At 39.9% G+C, this 15059-nt stretch overlaps 1 protein-coding gene across 1 annotated transcript in view; it reads left to right on the top strand.

Moving 5' to 3' along the window:
- Positions 1-11521, top strand: part of LOC129753534 (patj homolog) — a 40776-nt gene extending 29255 nt beyond the window's left edge. Inside the window, exon 2 of the mRNA XM_055749360.1 lies at positions 8011-11521. Coding sequence (XP_055605335.1) covers positions 8117-10306 — 2190 coding nt within the window. The 5' untranslated portion in view covers positions 8011-8116 and the 3' untranslated portion in view covers positions 10307-11521. The remainder of the gene's footprint in view (positions 1-8010) is intronic.
- The last annotated feature ends 3538 nt before the right edge of the window (positions 11522-15059 follow it).

The raw sequence follows: 15059 nt of genomic DNA, 5'->3' as shown, positions 1-15059 counted from the left end.
GCTGTTATGCTTATGATTATTCAGAAATCGTTCCTATTTTTGCGTACGAACCCGAACATTTGCGAAGTTTTCAAGGTTTATACTTTTAGATCTGCGGCCGAGAAAACCCCTAACGGTTTGCCGTCCAGGTCCGCGAGATCGTACGAGCTTGTGCCCCGTTTACTGAGGACTATGCAAGGGAGGTACTGAGGCCCAAGTTTGGCGTTATATTTTTGGCCAGCTGATGACTGTCGGAAGTTGCGTTTAAACACTCGCTGGCCCGGTTGGAATGAGGGTGAGTAGCGCTTGTGGCGTAAGTCGTATCGTCTTTTTGTTTCGTCGTGGGTTTTTTTGAGCTGGCCTACCACAAGACTTTTTATGTTTTTGCTTATTCCCCTCCATTTTTCCATCCGTTGCTCTTCCGATAGATCATCGACTGACTCTAAACGGTGATCAGAGCCTTTAGTCACTATTTCGTGGCCAAATATTACACAGTGTGGACTGAACTTTGTGGATGCATGGACTGTGTTATTGATTACGTACTCAATTTCAGAGATACGTGTATCCCACAAAGTTTGATCAGTTTTAACGTACGATCTGATCATTGAGTTGATCGTGCGGTTTAACCGTTCAGCCGGATTAGCTTGGCTGCGGTGGCGCGAGTTAGTCCAATGTTGTATTTCATATTTCGAAACAAAGTTATTGAATTCTTTGGACAAGAACGTGCTTGCGTTGTCCGATATGATGATTTGGGGAGCAGAGAAACGTCTGATCCATTGCTCTTCCAACACTTTACACAGATTTACATTCGAAATTTTCCGAACGGGGACAAGCAAGGAATATTTTGAAAAAATATCCATGACAACTAATAAATGACTATTGCCTTGCTTGCTCCGCGGTAAAGATTGGATGTAATCCATGCAAATGAGTTGAAAGGGCCGGCTGGCGATTCTCTGCTTGCCCATTTCAGGTACGCTGGAGGTTGTTGCGTGTTTATTTTGTTTGCACGGAACGCATTTGGCAACGTGCTTGCGTATGTCGCTGCACATGCGTGGCCAATAAAATCGACGCTTGATTTTTTCTACACACTTATCGTAGCCAATATGAAGACTCTTATCGTGTTCATCTTCAAGAATGTGGGTTCGCAGCGAGGCAGGGACACACTGTTTCCATTCGAAACGGTAGTCCAGTGTGTCTGCCTTTGCTGCTACGAATTTATAAAGTTTCCCATTATCAATTTTAAAGTCGATGTAATTTTCTGGGCTTTTTTCAACTTCCAAGAACAGCTTCTCATACCACCCATCTTCCGGTTCCGAATCTAGTGTCTCAATAGATCGAGAAAGAGCATCGGCGACCACATTTTCCTTTCCTTTTCTGTGACGAATTTCCATTTGGAATTGCTGAAGCGTGATACTCCACCGGCTTAAACGGGAGGACGACCTCCACTTCGCACGCATTATAAAAGTCAGAGCAGACGAATCGGTAACCAAAATAAATTTGGTTCCCTCAATGTAGCCTCTGAATTTTTCAATGCAGCGAAGTGCAGCTAGTCCTTCCTTTTCAGCCGCGTGGTAGTTCAGCTCAGCCCCTTTTAATTTTTCGGAATGGTACGCGATAACTCTTTCCTCTCCATTTTGCACCTGAGTGAGGACACCTGCAATAGCCGAATCACTAGCGTCAGTTTGAACAGTAAACTGAAGTGCAAAATTAGGATTGGCCATTACAGGCGCCGATATGAGGCGATCTTTAATTGTCCTGAATGCATCATCTGCTGCCGTGGTCCACTGCACCCTCTTTGGCTTGTTTCTCAACAAGTCAGTGAGAGGTGCCGTAATCTCACTAAAGTTTTCGATAAACCTACGGTAGTAATTGGTCATACCGAGGAATCGCCTGAGCTGTCTTACCGATTTCGGAACCTGATATCCAACGATCGCTTGAACGCGATCGGGATTAGGCCGTAAACCATCTTGGGACAAGACGTACCCAAGATACGGCAATTGTTGACAGCAGAACTTAGACTTTTTCAAGTTGATGCATAAATTCGCTTTCTTCAAGCGTTCAGCCAAATCTTTCAGGCGCTGAATATGCTCCTCAAATGTTTGAGATGCTACCACAATGTCGTCCAGATACACGAATATTGACGGCTCGAGAGCACCATGGTCCAGAATTCTATCCATACACTTGCTCAAAGTGGCTGGCGAGTTACATAACCCCATTACGCAACGTGTCCACTGGAAGAGTCCTCTTCCAGGGATCGAAAATGCCGTGTATTTCCGGGACTCGGGGTGTAATGGAATTTGAAAAAAAGCCTGAGACAAGTCGATGGTAGAAAGGTACTTCACTGGACCTAGATGACTCAGAATTCGGTTCTGGTGCGGCAAAGGGTAGGCATCTCCTTTTGTGCGCTCATTGAGCTTTCGCGCATCGAGACAAATTCTTACTTCGGAGGTGTCTTTTTTTGCGACCGGTATGATGGGCAGCGACCAATCCGAATTGGATGGTTCCACTATATTGTCTTTTAATAATTTGTCCAGAGCTTCGTAAATTTTTTTCTGGATTTGCGGACTCCACGGGTAGGGATTCTGTCTGATTGGAGCAGCATCTTTGAACTCATTTTTGAATTCGATGACGTGCTCTAGGACGTTCGTTTTTCCAAATTTACCCTCCTCGGCATGAAAAAACATCTTTTTTGTCTTTTCCAATTCGTGTAATTGGGATTCGGTAAGAGTTTTTTGAACTTCGGTGATTTCACAAGTTTCACATTCATCTAAATTTGCTGGCGGATTTTGAATCGAAGGAATGATACCAAATTTTTGCCAAAAATCATACCCCAAAATGCACATCCGTTTGAGGTTTGGGGCGAATATTAAATTTAATATTTTTGTCGTGTTATTAAATGTTACGGGAACGTCGGCACACCCTAGGGTTTCAATGTTTTCCCCAGAGGCTGTTTTCAAATTGACGAAAGCTGGATCAAGATTTAAATTTAATAACTGAATTATTTTTCTCGCCCCAACACCCACAACCGTTCGTGCAGCTCCACTATCCAAAAGACCGATCAATTCAATCCCCAACAGCTGGATTTTCGCGAAAGGTCTTGAGTCATTGCTAAGATTTACGAGCAACGTAGCAATCTCGTCATCTTTAGCACGATTCGTTACTTTCGTATAACCCAATTGCTGGAGAATGTCTGTTGGATCTTTTGAATTAGAACCTGAGGCCTTACAGAATTTGGTTGACTGCTCTGCCTCATTGAACAGCCTTTTTCGCGTTTTTTGTGTCACAGTAAGGACATTCCGAAGTGGCGAAGCCTGGAAAGCCACAAGCCCAGCAGAACATGTTCCGGGGTTTTTCGCAGACTTTGAAATCATGGCCCTGCTCGTGGCAATTAAAACAGCAGCCGTATTTAACCGGGATATAAGCTTTAACGATTCTTTGGATTGGATCAGTTCCACTTGTGCTGGGGTTTTGATTCCAGCCCGCAAAATTTTCTGTTGTTTTAGCTTTAGGTCTTTGTGAAAATTTTTGAGTTTCACCCGATCTTTGATTTTCTAACGGTTTGTTACGGTAATTAGGATATTGAATTCGTTTATAATTGTTGTTACTGTTTTTCATATATTGATCTGTATTTCGTTTATATCTATGTTCATTTTCAAAACTGTTTGCAAAACGATTTCTTTGATCGTATACTTCTTCGATTTCCGCATTCGATCTCCCCGGAAAACGATTTTCTTTTTTGAAATAAATTTGCCAATTGATTGCATCAAATCGCTTACCGAACTCCCTCATTTTAGGAATTGAATCAATGCCGGCAGCCAGCATCGCAGTCCTGCAATCTTCCCTGGTATTGCGGAACAAAGCTTCAAATTTTCTCTGGTCATCCCACTGCTTGGACATACAACGGAAAATACGGACGACATCAAGGTAAAAATCTTGGAATTTTTCACGCGGACCCTGTCTACGCGAGTTGACTAACCTTTCGTATTGGTAGTCCATATCAATGGGCATAAATTCGCTTTTAAGCTCTTTGACGAGATTGTCCCATGAACCCAATTCGTTGGAGCCGTTAATCTCCATAAACCAGGCACGTGCCTTACGCGTGAAAAGGTGATGCGCAGACGCAAACAATTCTGCTTTAGAGAAACCTTCCGATCTTGCATTGAACTCGACTTCTTTTAAAAATTCGTTAATTATTCTACCATTATCCATGCCATCATATCGAACGGTCCACTTGTGAATGGGTAGGCGGTCACGACGTGATCTTATTTCGGTGTTGTTTTCATTAATTTCGCAGATAGACGGTGGTTTAACTTTCTCGACCAAACTTGGTAACGAAGCACCTTTGATTTTCAACCACTCATCAAAGTTAGTCGGTTTTTTTGTGCTGCCAGTTTCTGAACGGACGGAACTGCTCGACTTTTTTCCGGTTGCATACACCACGGGCTCATTTTTGTCGCGAGAACGTTCCAAAGCCGAAATGCGTTCGAGCAATTGGCTGACCGTTGATTTCAGTTTATTGTTTTCGCCTACCAGTTCGAGGATAGCTTTGTCTTTCTCGTCTAATAAGCCCGAAGCAATTTCCCGATCCGCATCAAATGAATTATTTCCGAATTCATCGTGCTCTTCTTCCGCATTAGAAATCTGGTCAACGTAACCGTCTTGCTCATTCATAGCTTGTTCATTTTCGTGTACACCTTGTTCATCCACATTCTGTTCGATATTCATGGCAGATTGCATACTTTCGTTTATTGCGCTCAATTCAGCCTGCCTAATTTCTTGTAGTGGAGAAACGATTGAAAAGAACATGCTCAGAAGTTTGGTGCACTCAACAGCAATGATAGCAATGCTGTTAACGTCATCTTCGTTCTTAGCATGTAACTTTAATCGTTGCATCCTGAAATATACATGTAAGAGTTTGGTTTTGTATAAACGGTCTGGAACTTTTTTTGCTTTTTTGCCCTTCAATGCATTCCTAATCTCATCTAACTTGACTCCACATTCATTAATTTCGTCTTCTGCCTTTTCCCATAGTATTTCATAATCATTTGTTTCTTTTTCTCTTTCAGTTTTTAACAGCTCTCGTAGAGCGCGTTCCTGGCTGCTGCGCCTCAAATCAGACACGTCTGTGTGGCGGATACGCAACTCATGATCAAGTTCTTGATCGGAAAGATGAGCTGGGTTAATCGTTAAATACTGTTCTTTTAGTTGTGATTCCATTTTCGCGCAGAGAATTTCAGAGCTAAACGATAGATGAAAATCCACAAGAACAGCAAAAGAAAAGTTATATAGAACTACCAAAATAATGAATGCAATGTCAATGAGATAAAATCATGAATCAAATTAACACCAAGGGAATAAATTAAACACATATGATTAAAAAATAATAATTAAAAAAAATAGATTAAAATGTTAGATTACAGTAGGTACATTCACATAACAGGCCACTTTAAAATGTAATTGTACAAAACTAATTAGGTTAAAATAAAGAAATTTTTGATTTTGTTGTTTTACTTTTCAATATCACAGTTCATCACACCAAATCATCACAACATACAGTTAAAAATCGCTCCAATTTAAAGATAAATTCTAAATTCAACTTCACTCCGATTAAATTTTTAAACAATCGTGTTTTCCCCGTTCATTTGAACTTCAGAACCCCTCTGTTAAATATGAAATAAATTTCAAAAGCGGTTGAAAGTTTTGTAATTCAACCAATTACTGCAAAAATTATTTAAAGGAAACCTGGATGTTTTCCCAGAGAATTCTGCAACGGATACCGGTGGAACCCCTACAACTAGTAACGGTAAGGCAGTTTTAGTTGGGCGCCAAAGTGTAAGACTGGCTGTTAGCCAATCGGCAGATTTGCGGTGAACCCCTTTTAATCCCAGGGTCGGAAAGTTTACACTAACTAAGTTGCAGGGAAATTCGGGAGAGCTAAAGAAAACTCCTCGGATAAAATTCGGTACCGTTTAATGATCTGCAGTTTTTTGTTCACCCACCACTTTCTTAAACTAATTATCTGACCTTATTTCCACTGACAAGTTTTCCGTTTCTCCCTTGGCGTCGAGCTCGGGTTCGGTGAGGTCGGCTTGGAAGCTGGCTGGCTCTAGCGGGTCGTGTTGTTGTACCCGGTCCCACCTTGGGTGCTGAACCGGGCACTGATGGTCCTTTGACGGTAAGCAAGCGGCGTGGATGCTGAGTACCTGACCCCACCTTGGGTGCTGAATCAGGTACGAGGGTAAGTAGCACCGGCGGCGGTCGGTCGATGTTATCAGTGGCGCACTAGGTCCTTTGACGAAGAACGGAGCGCGTGGCGACGTCGTACCTGGCCCCACCTTGGGTGCTGAACCAGGTACGGAATTGAGTAACACCGACGGCGGTCGGTTGAGGTGGTAGAGCGCTGTGGCGCTCTCAGGGCTCGGTTGATTCAAAATCAATCCGAAACAGCGGGGTCCTGGTAAAATTCAGGAGCATATTAGGGATACAATTTGGGCAGGGGCAAAATGGCGTAGGGTTACCTGGAGTTCCAATCTATTCCAGCTTAAGACTGGATTTTCCTTTCTATGGAATCCTTCAATGGCGATGATTCCTGTTCCGTTTAGATGGATGGAACAAAGCACCAAACTTTGGCAAACGATCGTTGAAATTTTGGGATCGCTATGATGCGTTCGCGAACTAATGGCTGAGTAAAATGGTCATTTATTTTACGACCTGCTCTGACCCCATTGCCGTTCATTGCCCCCGTCCCGTGCTCGTTTTCGCCTCGCCCTATCGCACGCTTCGCCTCTTCGCTCGAAGACAACGACTCACATCTCTGCACTGCGCTCTGGTGGTGGGTTATTGAACGACCATCTTTCGCTCGGTCGTTCGCCTGGTTAGCGTGGCTTGGTGAACTGCTCCACCAAGGAGAACCCCTTAACCCCCACAAACAACACTGCAACATTTATTTAATTTAACTACAACAAGATCACCGCGGCCTCCTTCGATTGACTAGCAACGCTTACAATTTCTCAAATACCGAATGAGATTTCAACATAAAATTTACTCCAATGTATAGAAAACAGATGTCTGCTCTTGTGTATATAGTTTTTGTATACAAATTCGGTGTAATGTTTGATTAAATCAGAATAATTCTGTTTAATAGGCGCATATAGCCCGCTTTTCCCCTATGTGGTAGTTGTGAATCAGATGTGACAAAAGAAAGACATACTATCATTCCTTACTGAATGTGGAAAAGATCTTTAATGCTAAAAATCCCTAAGTGGATAGGCTTTATGCCATCTTTAATAGATTGAATTTATTTCTTCCTTTTATAGGTTTATAGGTAAATGATAAAATCTTGGATAGAAAAGGCTAGGCACAATTTTTGTATGTTTGGATAACGAGCCGCTATTAAGCACACCCCCATTCTGATATCTGATACCTGATAATACGCATCGCCTCGGTGATCGAGCGGCTAGGGTCATGAGACGGTAATCGCAGGTCGAGTGAAGGTATGGGCTCGATTTCCTTCTCGGTACTGGGTATTAAATGTTGATATTGAGTTTTCATGTCGTGTTTCGGTCAACTCACGAACATTGTCTTTCTACGGTTTCTTCAAGCTGAGAGCAAGGCAATCATAGTGTTACGTTAGAATTTCGGCCTATTTTTCGGATAACACTTGAATACAAAAGTAACAAACTCATCTACTTACAAATAAGTCATGATGTAATCAAGTGGTCGGTCATCGAGTTTAGTTTTGTATGCTTCGTGATAATCACTGTTGAAGTTATGTAGCAGTTCAATTGCTAGACCTTACCTACAAACAACTGAAAGTGGTTCGTTCCGTGATAAAATGTATGTGGTAACTTGAAAATATCTTTGAGTTCAAATATAGCAGTTCTTTTACAACGATTGGAAACTCGGTTTTTAATATTTTTTCTCTTGTCCAGTCCAACCTTTTTTCCACATCAATTAATCAATTATGGAATCGATTGAAGAATAATTGTTTAAGTTTCAAGTTCTCATACATGTTTTTTGTATCTTCCACAGATGAAACATCATTGGATAAACCCTAAAACTAAAGTAGTCAACATAAGCGACCCACGCATTCAGTGATGCAATTTTGTGCGTGCCTGGCACCCATTTCGCTAGAACCATGGTTTTAAGCAGCGAATGGTCCCAGGTGGAGATAATCGATCTGGTAAACGATGGCAACGGTCTCGGCTTCATGTTAGTGGGTGGACGTAGTACCGGAGTTGTCATCAAGGCACTCATACCCGGATCTGTCGCAGAGCGAGACGGCCGATTGCAGAGTGGGGACCACGTGCTACAGATCGGAGATGTCAACCTACGAGGATTTAGCTCCGAACAGGTAGCTACCGTGCTGCGGCAAACCGGGCAGCAAGTGCGATTGATAGTGGCTAGACCGGTGGAGCCAACCTCCCCGGACTATCAGGCGCTGGCCAGCCATGCCCCAATCATACCGACCAAAATGTTAACAGATCCGGAGGAACTGGATCGAACATTGCTACAGACGGCTGGCTACACTTCCGGAGCTTTCTTGCAGTCACCGATGGAAGAATCGGAAGAACTTTGTCCTACTCACATCGAAGTGGTTGCCGTCAATAATACAATAAATATCGATAATAATAGTTTAGCGCTGATCTCGCCTTCATCGATATCAATTCCACAAGTGCTTAGCCAACCGTTGCTGGACTTGAGCCAGCAGCATCAAACGCAGCTCCCACCTCAGCTGACTTCTCCGGATCTTCAGCAACCGTTCGTTGACTCCCCGGAGACACCCGAAACGGAGTCGTATGAGGTAGAGCTGAGGAAAAACGTTTATGGCTTAGGAATAACGGTTGCCGGATATGTGTGTGAGGAAGAAGACCTGTCGGGGATCTTTGTGAAAAGTATCATCGAAGGCAGTGCTGCGGACATGAGTGGTGAAATTCAGATCAATGATCGTATAGTCGCTGTGGATGGAAAATCATTGAGCGGAGTTACCAATCATCAGGCGGTCGAGATTTTGCGGAACACAGATATAGCGGTTAACTTGAAGTTGGAACGGTTCTTGAGAGGTCGAAAGTTCGAACACCTGCAGGTGGCCTTGATCGATACTGCTTCGTCTAATGGACAGAATGCGAGCAATTCGCACGTTTCCCAGTGTCAGCAAAGGTGCTCAATAGTGCAGTCACCATCGGTGACGACGTTGTCTATTTGCCCAGCCAAATCAGATGCAGACTCGATTGTAACCGAGTGTGGTGAGTGCGGTATTGATCCAGAGATGGAATCGGCTACGACTTACGACTCCAACATCTATATGTTGGAAAACGGCGATTGTAGTGAGAATGGGTTGTATGAAAATGGAGCAATAATAGCGGCAATGGCAGCTTCGACTGCTGCCACACCTATGAGGGAGAATATGGACCTAATGATAGATTGCTTTAGTGATGATTTGCGTAGTGCTTCTCAGCTGGTGACACCAATTGTGGAAATAGATCCCATTGTGTCGATGTGGCAAAGAGACATTCCTAATAATCTAGTGATATATGCGGATATTCACAAATTATCTGGATTAGGGATAAGTTTGGAAGGTACGGTTGAGGTAGAGGGTGGAGTAGAAGTGCGTCCCCATCATTATATCAGATCGATTTTGGAAGATGGGCCAGTGGGTCGTGATGGGACTTTGAAACCGGGGGATGAACTGTTACAAGTCAATGAACATCGTCTTCAGGGTTTGAAACATATCGAAGTAGTAAAAATTCTCAAGGAGCTGCCATCAAAAGTGCGAGTTATCTGTGCACGTGGTACTTCTGCACCGACTGTGATCAATACTTCGCAAAACGCCGAGGCCTTCGAAGCGCGAAGCATCTTAGCCGGAGGCCTACAGAGCCTTCAAGGTATCCTGACGAAGGCTCAGTCAGAGAGTTCCTTGTACACTTCAAGTACAGCAACTCTCACTGATCAACAGCGATCGAAGTCTGTTGAACAGATATCCGGATTAGCACTGTGGACCAACGAAGTAATGTACTGCAACATCGAAAAGACCGAGCGAGGATTCGGATTTTCTATTCTAGACTACCAGGATCCGTTGGACACGGAAGGAACTGTGATCGTGGTCCGAGGATTGATTCCCGGGGGATCAGCTGAGGCAACAAACTTCATATTTCCTGGTGATCGGTTGGTTTCGGTAAACGAACATAGCTTGCAAGGGGCAACGTTGGACCAGGCGGTGAGTATACTGAAAGGAATTCCGTTAGGAACGGCCCGGATAGGTCTGTGCAGGCCACTCTCAACGTCGGATAACAACCTTTCGTCCACACCGGAAACACCTACCACCTAACTACAGATAATTGATCTGTTTTTCGAGCTTGACATCTAATCTCGTCCCGATCTAGATGGTTGCAAGTCTCGGTACAACTGTTAAAAGCAGATCAGTTCATTTTAGTTCCAATACCTATTCCGTTGTTCAACAATCAGTTTCCTATAGATGTCAATTCCATCCGTAGGATATTAAGCAGTAGCTATCCTGAGTGCGCTTGTAGATAAATGTGACACTTCGACTTCATAAATTACTTGACCGCAAACGATATGCTAATGAGTGCGAATTTTATTAGGTTTTGAACAGTATGAACACAGGCAAACACAAAGTGTTGAATTATGGCTATGTTTTTTAGCAACAGAGGGTAGCATGCATGCTGCTGACTAAGAGATAATGAACGGGAGGAAAACATAAAACGAGATTATGTCGCATTTCGTGGGCCAGACCTTCCTTAGGAAGGACACAAAATAACCGAGGAACATTAAGTAGTTTTGATAAACGGCTTGCGGAAAAAATACGTTCTGCGTAAATTCTATTAGTTCGCTGCTAAAATCGAAAAATAACACATAAAATACTAAACACAAAGCAAATTGCTAGAGTAAAACAATGCGCATTGAAACACTGCACAAGATATTTTGTTTCTAATGAAAATACAAACGGTATCCTGAACTCACTATTGACATTGAGGACGATAATTTATTTGTGTTTCTATGTGACAATCAGTTCCAGTTACAATCAAAAATGTTACTCGTGTTATCTATTCTTAAAGAAATGTTATCCTAAGATGTTTTATTTTTGTTAAAAACTATAAAGGAATAAAAATTCTTTATATGTGACATCCCGATGGTAGCAAATTTTTTAATTTAGAAATACAAGCTATTAGCCACACAAAGTGCAGCACAACAAAAGCTTCGATCTAGGTTAAAAAGACAGTCAATGAAAACAATAAGAGCAAAACAATGACATATAAACTGTACGATATCTTCACCGACGAAGAAAGAAAACTTTCGAACAAATTTTATCACTCCAATTTCAAAATACTATCGTATAACAAGAGAGAATATAGTCTACAACAAAAGAAATTCAATACACATCACTCTAGAATATATAGACACAATCGAGTAACGAAGCGAAAAAAGCAAAGCTTTTTAAATTATGAGAACCAAATAGAACACGGCTCTGTGGATGAGTAAAAGTTATTGAACACAAAAAATCGAAATAATAAAATATTCTGAAAAAACCCTAACCCCCATACTTGTTAGTTAGCGGAACAGAAAAGAAATGAAAGAATGAAACTTTAGATAGCGACCAGCTTTCCGATTTGCATGGGGCAAAAGCAGTCAGTCCAAAAATCACGAGCGCGTAACAAGCATAAATCTTCCAATGGCTTTTTCCGGTCCTAATAACTCGAATCCTCGAATGTAGTCGGGGCACATTGCTGTCGTCTATGTCAGCGGAAAATGAAGATTCCACGCCTATTTTCGTCCCTCGCGTTACGACAGGAAGCAACGAAAAAAAACACTTCGGATGGGGGAAGACGGGTTTAACTTGGTTTAACAAGGATTGAAGAAAGAGTACATAAGTGAAGAAGAAAATAGTAGAATGTTTCAATGGAATAAGAAAGCTGACAATTAATTTTGACGATTTGTTACCGTAAAATCGAGCAACGGCTTACCTGTGAAGTACCAGTTTGAAACAGATTTATTTGTATTTTTTTTTTGAAAACAAAATCTTCGACTGTCTCGATACGTTAAGAGTGTTCAATCAACGCTCTTACATGGCGTTATTATATCTACTATCGTACAACTGTTTGGTTGGTGGCCCAGTGTTCGGTTTATGAACTTAGTGATGACATTCTATTCAGTTAATTTTTTTTCGATTATATGAATTAAGTGTTTTGTAGTGAGTCACTTATTTTCTAGGTTTTAGCTTAATAGACTTAAAAAATAAAACTGCGGCATTTGAACTGGTTAAACAAGTCGACTGTTTCAGAGTGATTTAAACCAAAAAAAATGCATTTTAGTAGGAGAGAATGAGGATCCCTGGGAATATTTGATTCATTCGGTGTATTTCGGAACAGGAATGCCTTACAAATAGCAAATGTTACAGAAAAATAAGCTAAATGTAACAAAACAACAATGCTGTTACCTCAACAAATTTTAAAAATTTTAGTTTTCAAGTTATTGAACTTTGTTTGAAAAATTTATCAAAATGTGATTTGCAGATCATTTTTTATCACTTTAAAATTTTACTCACATGACAAAATTATAATAAAAAATATTTATTCCAAAATTTCAATCGTTAGAGTATAATATGAACTTCATAATCCAATATTTTCAAAGCAATAGTTAACTCTCAATTTTTTTTAAGAATAGGGGAGAGTGGGGATACTTGATCCTCTTTTCTTATTTTCACCATAGCTTTTTGGAAAATTTAGCAACTCGCCGTCTTTGACATTTTCTGACTGCTTGTATTTTCAAGTTTCTATGCTCCAAAAATAAGAACGATACTTAAACCCGTTGACGAACTAGAAGCATTTTCGTGGGAGTAAAAAAAAATGCGATTTTTCTGAAGTTAGGGGAGACTTGATCCCCTATTAAAGGAGATTTGATCTTTTATTCAGGAAGCCCTAATTCTTTTATAAAAATCAAACAAAACCCCAAGATAGAATGTTAATTGAGTATTTTGGTCATGTTTGTTCTCATTTCACAATTTATAGCAGACATATGAAGAAAATTCTATGACTTTGTCTTAACGCTAATAACATTGCATACTTAAAGGCGCTCTTTTTTATAATTAAGAGAAAATTAATTATTTTTGCTTTTTTCTTCAGACAATTGTTTGATAAATATTAGTTTTTGGATAAATATAAGTAATCTCGTAATCAGCAATCATAACGATCAATTCAGAAGAAGAATATGCCGTTTGGAAGGGGGATCAATTGTACCCAAGTCTAGGGGATCCCATAATGTACCCATAATCAACATTTAAGAAAAATTTTTCTGAAAAAGGTTGAGAGTTTTCCATTGCTTTAAAAATATGGCATTATGAAATTCATTTTACACTCGAACGATTGATACATTGGAACAAATATTTTTTTCATAATTTCCCGATGTAAGGAACATTTTAAAGTGATGAAAAAAGATCTTCAAGTTACATTTTGTGAAATTTTTCAAACAAAGTTCAAATACTTAAACAATTATTTTGTTAAAATTTTTTAAACTACAAGTTTTGTTATTTTGCTCATTTTTGCACATTTTTCTAGAACATTTGATCTTTGTAAGACATTCCGGTTTCGAGATATAGCTAAGGAATCAAGTATTCCCAGGGATCAAGTATCCACATTCTCCCCTAATTTTTCGGGTATAATTGATCCTTAGAGTCCAAAAAGATATACTTGGATCGTGATTATTGGTTATCATGAAATTACTAATTACTAAATTCCGTTATGTTTATTCAGTAATTATCTGTTAAGAAGGACTAAAAATACTGTATTTATATACTAGAAAATTGCGCCTTATAGTATGCAAAGACTCTTGGGTAGTAGACAAACTTATAGAATTCTCCTTGTCTGATACTAACAGACTGTGAAATAGTCAGCGGACCTTTTATCTTCGGATTTTACTAGATTACAGCACTTTTTCACAGTTTACACTATTTAATTTTATTTTTCATGGGCCACTTTTTACTTTGTTCCATAACTTCTTCATTATAAAAGATAAAAAAAAGATTGATGATATGGTTTTATGCATTTCTATAGTATCATTTGCCATTTTTTTAAATTTTTTTTAAATAAATTATTTTCCCCGAGTTCTGACTGTTGTAATTTTTTTTAATAATATGGGGAATCGTGGGCCACCAAGACCAAATTGACCAAACAACATGCAAAGTTGATGAGTTGATCCTAAACAACATTTTATAATTCATTTAGTTATTATTATAAAGCAAGTAAAAAAAATGTGAATGTTGTTTATAATCGAATAGTTAAAAAAAACTGGTTCGCGAATGTTTTGGCAAAATTTCTTATATAACATTTTTGTTTATCTCTATCGCATTTAACTTGACAGAATATTTTTCATAACTCTTCATCTTACATCAGGAAACATAACAGATAAGATAAATGTAGTTTAAGTTATAAACATGTATAAAAACACCAAAATATAGGTGGACTAAAATACCCCACCTTATGTGGCCCATGATTCCCCACAAGCTATGATTTTCAAATTGGTTGTATTTGAGAGACTTATTGATAATTCATGAAAAATTCCTTTTCCATGTGGAAGAGCAAGACAAAATTAAGACGATATGAGCATATTTTTATTATGAACCTTAGGTTTCCAACCGATACCATTTTTGGGTGCTTGTTTATTTATGGAAGTAAATTTTTTAGCTAGTTAAATAAGCGATCCGACAAATTTTTTGGGCAGGATAGCGAAAAATCCAGGAGAATTTCAGTGCGACACCCAAAACCAACTGTATATGAAATATTTGACCAACATTTATGTGGTTAATCGTTTAAGAAGTCCTAGAGGAGCTTACAGTATAAAAAAAAATGTGAAGATGATTGATTCCATGAAGTTGAGGAATGTGACAAGTTTTATCAAGCGAAATTCGAATATTTTTATAAGCAAAGTGGTAAAAAAGATATTTTTTTTCTGACAAATAAACAGGCAAACTTCATTTCTACATGTTAAAACAGCTGCCTCCGGTAAAATCAAAATACGGTGGTCAATTCGTGCGCAAAATATTGGCACCGATAGCGGGGGAACACTTG

This window comes from Uranotaenia lowii, chromosome 1 (assembly GCF_029784155.1).
Source record: "Uranotaenia lowii strain MFRU-FL chromosome 1, ASM2978415v1, whole genome shotgun sequence".
Classification (NCBI taxonomy): domain Eukaryota; kingdom Metazoa; phylum Arthropoda; class Insecta; order Diptera; family Culicidae; genus Uranotaenia; species Uranotaenia lowii.
Note: the sequence above shows the minus strand (reverse complement) of the source record. Positions and strands in the feature narration are given on the sequence as shown.